The 6909-nt window shown below is 37.3% G+C and overlaps 1 protein-coding gene across 1 annotated transcript; it reads left to right on the forward strand.

Moving 5' to 3' along the window:
• Window positions 1-532: 532 nt before the first annotated feature.
• On the forward strand, window positions 533-3732 carry gsdf (gonadal somatic cell derived factor). Its single transcript, XM_041969158.1, has 5 exons — window positions 533-791; window positions 973-1127; window positions 1215-1301; window positions 1418-1548; window positions 1932-3732. Exons 1-5 carry the CDS (start codon window positions 670-672, stop codon window positions 2079-2081), a joined length of 645 nt encoding a protein of 214 aa, XP_041825092.1. The 5' UTR covers window positions 533-669; the 3' UTR covers window positions 2082-3732.
• The last annotated feature ends 3177 nt before the right edge of the window (window positions 3733-6909 follow it).

Below are 6909 nucleotides of genomic sequence, written 5' to 3' on the forward strand. Positions count from 1 at the left end.
GATTTTTATGTTTAAACCAACAAAAAAAGGGGAAAAGATGTAACATGATGCCATCCCCTGAATTTATAGGAACAACAACAACTCTACTAATGCACCACCAAACAAGAATTTTGCCATACCATGTACATTTATGACATCTTTGGCAATCAGTTTAATGTTTCTTAGTTGCTGTGATGCTGCTCTGCACAACACTCAGAGGTGCTTCTATGATGGGATGGAGAAAACACTCCAGTGAATATCAGTTTTAGAAATTTTAATGGTAAAATTAATACTATGAAAATGGAAAAATTGTTCCTTTTTTTCAAAAACTGAACATTAAGAGTTCTGTCCTGTTGTGTTTATACATGGACATTTTAACATGTATGACTGCACTTTGAATTAGTCTCATTCCTCAGTGTTTGCCTTGAGCCTTATTCTCTCCATCTGCCTCTGCTGGACCATCCTCCTTGTACTTTTTCACACAGAATGGGGGACAAGACAACAATGTTAAGTATCTCAAGGCCACATTGGGGTACAAGAAGATAAAAACTCCCAGGCCGAGGCTAACAGTACCTATTTGAAGCATCCTTGTCTTGCCCTCACCACAACTGGACCAGTCGCTGTCTTTGTTTGCTGTCAGACTAATTCAAGCTCATTTCCTCTGTAGTTTGACCACACCACTCATCCACTATGTACTTCAAGCTCTTCATCATGATGATGTTTCTAGGCTCTTCAATGGTGATTGCATTTGTCTTGCATCCACCCAAGGAAGACCTTGCAGCCTCTGCTCATGCTCCTGTTCCCCATCACAGGTCAGTTTCCACATGTTTCATGTAAGAAACAATTCTGTTTTGTTATACCTTCATATGTTTTGTTGGTACACATCATTTTAAACACATTATTTATGCCTGCTGCATACGTAATGTGTTTAATTTGTCTGCTTGTTAATTTATAACAGTATCATTTCAACATGATATTATATGGGGTCTTCAGGTGCCTGGATGAGTCATTGCAGTCCATCAGGAAGGGTCTCCTTGCTGCTCTCAACATGCAGACCGAGCCACAGCTGCCTGCTGGCTTCCTGGACAGTATCCAAGAGCAATGGCAAAGCACCTTTGGCAGTTCTCAATTCACCCAAGCCTCCAAAAGTAAGTGGAATGAAAATGTTTTATGGATACAAGAGCAGATCTAACAATCATCCAGTATGAAATCATTCAACCGTCCTCTCTCTTCAGCTGCCGCTCGCTACTCTGTGATGCTTGACGGTGGGAACAATACAAGCTTGAAGTGCTGCCATGTGGCATCCGAAATCTTCATGAAAGGCATGTCAGAATGTGTCATCATCTGTACTGTGTAGTGACATGAATTTTTTTATTAAAAATAAAAGTATATATATATTTTTTTTTCATCTATTCTTTTTTTTTTTTTTTTTTTCCAGATCTGGGCTGGGATAACTGGGTGATCCATCCTTTGAGCCTGACTATTGTTCAGTGTGCATTGTGCAATTCTGAGAATAACGTTGTGCAATGTCCATCATCAACCTACAGTGACCAGAGTGCCAACTCACAGGTACGATTCTTAAAGACATTTCAGTCGTGGTAGAATATGCTCTTTTATTTATTTATTCATTTCTATCTCAAATCTGCTTTTACCTAAACAGATATTCATATATATTTTCATATTACAAAGACATCTGAGCTGACTTGAAAACTTTAACTGGGTGTGTGATATTAGTATTACTTGCTGTAACAATGGTTTTGGGAAAATACAGAGGGATAAAAGGTACAATATTTCCCTCCCTTTCGGTGTGTTGGAGTTGTCCATACTCTGGCCAGGATTTCATTGTGTTATTTTCTCTTTTGCCATCAATGTTAACATCCAAAACATGACTTTTTGTGATCTATTTTCTGCTGTAAGAGCATCAACTGACTCCTTCTCTTTTATTTTTCCAGGACCAAGTGCCATGCTGTCAGCCCACCTCCCAGGAAACCGTGCCCATCGCCTACATGGATGAAACCAGCTCCATTGTGCTTTCTAGCATGCAGCTACCCCGCAGCTGTGGCTGTGGACCTGGCAACACCCAGCAGCCCAACAAAGAGTAGGCTAAGATTTGTCCACCTGGCATATCCAAAGAATCATTATGCACAGGCCTATCTTCTGATGCAAACCCTCACACTGTTGATTGTTTCTCTATCTTACATTGATCCTCACTGTGTGCAGCACCGATCGTGGGAACCAAAGCAAAGTCTTGGTTTTGCATTCCTGCTGCACCTTTGTACCAATAACAGATTTGTTAAGCCTGCTAGTCATTAAACATAAGTACACTCCTTTTGCTGTTTAGAATGTGTTAGCAGTAATCAATAAACAAGCTTAGATTAATAAAGAAATCTTGTTTTATTTATAGGTAAATCAAACTTGTAAGTCACCAACTTGTTGAAAATAAAGTGCAGCTGACATAATATATGCAATAAATGCTTTTGGCCGCTCTTTAAATAAGTCTTATGAGGACAGTTCACTATTTATAGCTTCTAACTGTTACTGAGTGTTCCCTTCAAATATGTGAGACTGTCTTGTGCCAAATGCTCTCACAAGCCAGTTGTCTCTTCCCTGATGTGTGAAACTTCCATGTCTGTTTATGGGAAAGATTTCAGTTTCACCTCAGAAGGCAAACTGAGGTCATGATATAAATTCTAAGACTTGCTTTTGTGTGCGAAAAACATCCCAAATGTTGTCAGTAACAGTTAAAACCCTGTAAAGTTTAAATGAACAACCTCAGGCAGGCTCTATGGAAAAGAGATGTGGAAGAATTTGGAACTAAAGATAAAGAATATAAACTTCTATTACTATTTCATCCACAAAAATGACATTATAGTTTTATCCTTATCTACAAGTCACAGTAATTCCAGAAAAAATAGATATCATCATTTTTACAACATCAAAGATATAAATTTGTCATTAAATAAGAGAAAATTCTCAGTTGCAACTTTACAAAATTTAATGTAACACAAATGAGCACAACTATGACATCCAGGATGGTCAAAGTTTTACTTGGTGAGCTCTTATATTCATTTACTTTATCATTTACCTTCTGAATTTGACATTAATTGTGTTTACAGAGCAGATGTGGTGTGGCTCTGGATGTCTGCTAGATAAACACAGCACATAAAACTTGGTATTAATTTTTCTTAAATATGAGACATGGCTCTGTATGACCATCCACTGGCAATGCTCCCTTGATTGAATATATCAGCATAATGTTGCCTTGCTCATCCAAGAAACCTCTCCAGAACACATTTCCCTCTAAAGAAAATATTGCTTATGTAAGGATTTGGTTTACTCTGTTTGGAAACAAATAGTTTTTTTCTGGTTTAAGTTTTGCTTTCATAACTTCTTTGATTACACAGATTTTGATTATGTTGCATGTATCATTTTAATTTCAGCTCTTTTTTCTGATGTGTATTAATAAAGGTTTTGATTTGATTTGATTTGATTTGCTAAATATAATCATGCTACTGTAGACAGTTGCAACAATATAGTTCTTGCTTTTTAATTTCTCTTAAAACTATTTTTAAAAAAAACTGTTTTGTTATGTAATCTTACTTTGCAAAGTTACCTCAGTTTTTTTATGTTGTAGTACTTAGTTTAATCGCTAGCAGATCAAATGCCAATGATGCTGCTTTACAACTGTAACCATTTGTACCAGTCTTTCGCTGATTTCTTGCTGTGAACTATTAATAAACATGATATAAATCACTTCAAATTTTGCTCTCTGCTGTTATTTTTCAGAAGTTTTATTTTAGGTCACCACAATGTGTTCCTGTTGGCGGGCTCGATTTGATTACTTGTTTTTTCTTCTGCTGGTGTTTCTTGTCTGCCAGACAGGCAGGGACTCGTGATATTAATCCTAGAGGGAGAGAAACAGGAGATGAAAAAATGTTGGCACTCTACTTCAGAAAACAAGGCGCTGCTGAGAGATGTGCGGGAAACTTCTGCAGAGCTTTCAATGCTTCTATTTGGTGTTGTGAATTTCTTCTCAGATTTTGAGTGGTAACTTGTGATTTTTCAAGATCTGTGAAGATCTGGTCCCATATCTGAATACAACCAGCAGCATTTTTTGTTTGTTTGTTTGTTTGTTTTTTTAAATCAAGACAGGATGCCCACATATATCATTGTATGGATATCTTTTGGTTTACTGTCCCCACTTCTTTTGGCTGGAGGGACAGTTGACTGCTCAGAGAGAGAAGCATTGCTAAAGCCAAAGCCCAGCACAATGAAGAAGGCTACAGAATGCTTAGTGGACTGCAGTCGGATGACATACAGAAAAAAACTGCAACTTCAGGACGATCATAATATACGGATTAGAGATTCCAGCGAAGGTAAGAGGTGTTCACTGTTTTAAAGTCTGTGCCTAAGCTTAATGCAGAGATATTATCAGTAGTGAAAATGTCCTGTCAATCCATCACTGCCTCACTGCCATAGACCTGCTTTATTTTCTCTGAAAAGTGTGATACTTTGAGCTGAGACAGCAGCAATCTGACTGCATTTAAAAGCTATGTATAGACCTTTGTAAACTAGTTTATTTTCACAGGAGACCATGGGGAATTCTGTTGGCCAACAAAGCTCCAGTGCTTTACCGGAGAGAGCTTTTTGAATGCCTATGTGGTATTGCCTGTGGACGTATCTGAGGTGGGACATAAGCAGCTGGAAGTCATCACCACTGCCCCAACTGTCACTACTCTGCACATACACAGCAGCCCGTCTACAATTGCAGACAGCTGCGGCCTCCGTTACGAAGTCACAGCCCATTTCAGCACACCGAACCCTGACACATCATTCTGCGTGCAAATAGTGACACAGGAAGGTGACCTGGGGGACAGTGTTCTCAACTGTCCACCCTCTCTAGTCACCTTCTGGCAGAGAAATCCAAATCAGTCCAGCCGACAAGGTAGTGGATAAAGTCTTGAGTAGCTCTAATGCCATGTAAATTCAGTATTTAAACAATGGAACAAGTACCAAAGACAGAAAAATAACATTTATGATTCCTATATCTTAACATAAATACAGTTTTACTTATATTCTTTTATGTACAAGCAGCATTTTTTTTCCATGGATCACTGAGGTGGAGCTAAATTTAATGGTTTACCAGTGATGATTTATATCATAGTTCTAGGATTACTGCCTAGAACCATCAGAAATAGAAACAGAACTAATCTGCTGTGATTGATTAGCACAAGCTGGGATCACACATCCTGCAATAATTTCAAGGTCAAGCATAGTTTGATGCTTTGTACGATAGATCCTCTCCTGATATCTGTGCTGCAAGAATGAATCCAAAAGCTTTGCAAAGAAACTTCTGTCAAACAAACTTTTCAAACCCTTGCATTTTTGTATGCTCTATTTTAATTCAAGTCAGTTCAACTGAATTTAGCTCCTGTGTTCTAATTGTTCAGCTGATTGGTAAAAAGAGTTGGAGCAAAGGGCTGTTTTACAATTTTTGTTTGTACTATTTTTATTATTTTAGGTTTGTCAGAGAAGCTACGGGGCAGGTTGGTTTTTCGGTTTATTTTGTCTTTTGTGGTGATCTTGTAAAGTAACCAGAGAAAACGTTGGACTACAAACAAGTCATTTCAGGTTGGTCATGAGCAGTGTCAGAAAAAAACTAACATCCTACTCTTGTACAACTCCGTGACCTAATAAAATTAATTGTGAATAAAGTCTGTAAAGTAAGCAAACAAAACATGTAATATATTTCATTTTTAGATTTACATTATGTAATGTGTTCCTTGTTGTTGTTTTCGGGGTCTAAAATTATATTTTACTAGAGATCAGAATGGGTGCATTAATCAAGCTTTGTTAACCACATAGAAAACTGCAAGATGTTGTTCTCTGCTAAAACATTCAATGGCAACAAAAATTATGGGAAATTTTTCTACTTTATGAAGAATTACATGCCTGTAAGATATTACTATGTTGATGCTCCAGGGGGTTATGGTAAAAATAGAAAATATCTGTTTAAGTGTTTTACCTTTATGGGAAGAATCTTTCATGGTTTGGTGCAACAACAAGCATAAAATCTGTTGTATGCTAAAAGCATTTTAGCACAAGAAACAATGGAGGGCCACCTACTGGATGTCATATTAGTGAATGGAGGTGCAGCAGTTGTTTTACCAGCCAATCACTAGATGGCAGGCTTGTTATAGAATAGACTCGTTTGAATGTGTCTGTATTATCATGTAAAATTAGCTTCCATCTGATGGAATATTGTGTGTAATTAAAATAATAATAAAACTCTGGATGGGTAAAGCATCTTTGTAGACTGTATCTAATATGTGTTTACTTCCTGACAGAAAAGAAGATAAAGCAAGATATTTGTTCTCTACTTGCACGCTCATATAAACCAGACCTTTCATAGCCTGGGATTATGCCAACATATGTCCACAAACTTCAACATGCTGCATCTTAAACACTCTGATTCACTTTATCTGAGCTGAAACTTACAGGAAACATCCCATTTTGGCCCTGTGACGTCCCTTTGGCAGAGGACTGAATCTTTCCTTTACCACAACTCCTGCTTTTAGTTGTGATGAGTGGAGCTTCTTATTATTGCAATGCATCCTTTGTGCTCATCAAAGCAAAAAAAGAATTTCCATAACCCAAATTCATTAAAACTCCCATCATGTAGGATTTAAAAGAACATAATTATGGTTTCATTATTGAAACTAATTGATTATTGTTAAATTTGAGTTCCAAGTTTTTTTTTCTAAGATATTTGAGATTGTATAGTATTTTTGATCTACTGTTGGAATTAGCGAGCTAAATCCACACTGAATCATGACTTCCATGTAACTTAACTTCAACCATAACATAAACACAGGTGGCTGTACCAAGTCAGTCATGCAGGGGTAATGGTGCAAAGTTTGAACAAACTCT

The sequence above is a fragment of the Melanotaenia boesemani genome, chromosome 19 (assembly GCF_017639745.1).
Source record: "Melanotaenia boesemani isolate fMelBoe1 chromosome 19, fMelBoe1.pri, whole genome shotgun sequence".
NCBI classification, from domain to species: Eukaryota; Metazoa; Chordata; class Actinopteri; order Atheriniformes; family Melanotaeniidae; genus Melanotaenia; species Melanotaenia boesemani.

What these genes read in the sequence shown, in the direction of transcription:
- gsdf (XM_041969158.1), top strand. Translation starts at nt 670, where the DNA reads ATGTACTTCAAGCTCTTCATCATGATGATGTTTCTAGGCTCTTCAATG. An exon ending in ATTCACCCAAGCCTCCAAAA is followed by an intron (nt 1,128 to 1,214) that starts GTAAGTGGAATG and finishes CTCTCTCTTCAG; the next exon opens with CTGCCGCTCGCTACTCTGTG. An exon ending in ACCAGAGTGCCAACTCACAG is followed by an intron (nt 1,549 to 1,931) that starts GTACGATTCTTA and finishes TTATTTTTCCAG; the next exon opens with GACCAAGTGCCATGCTGTCA.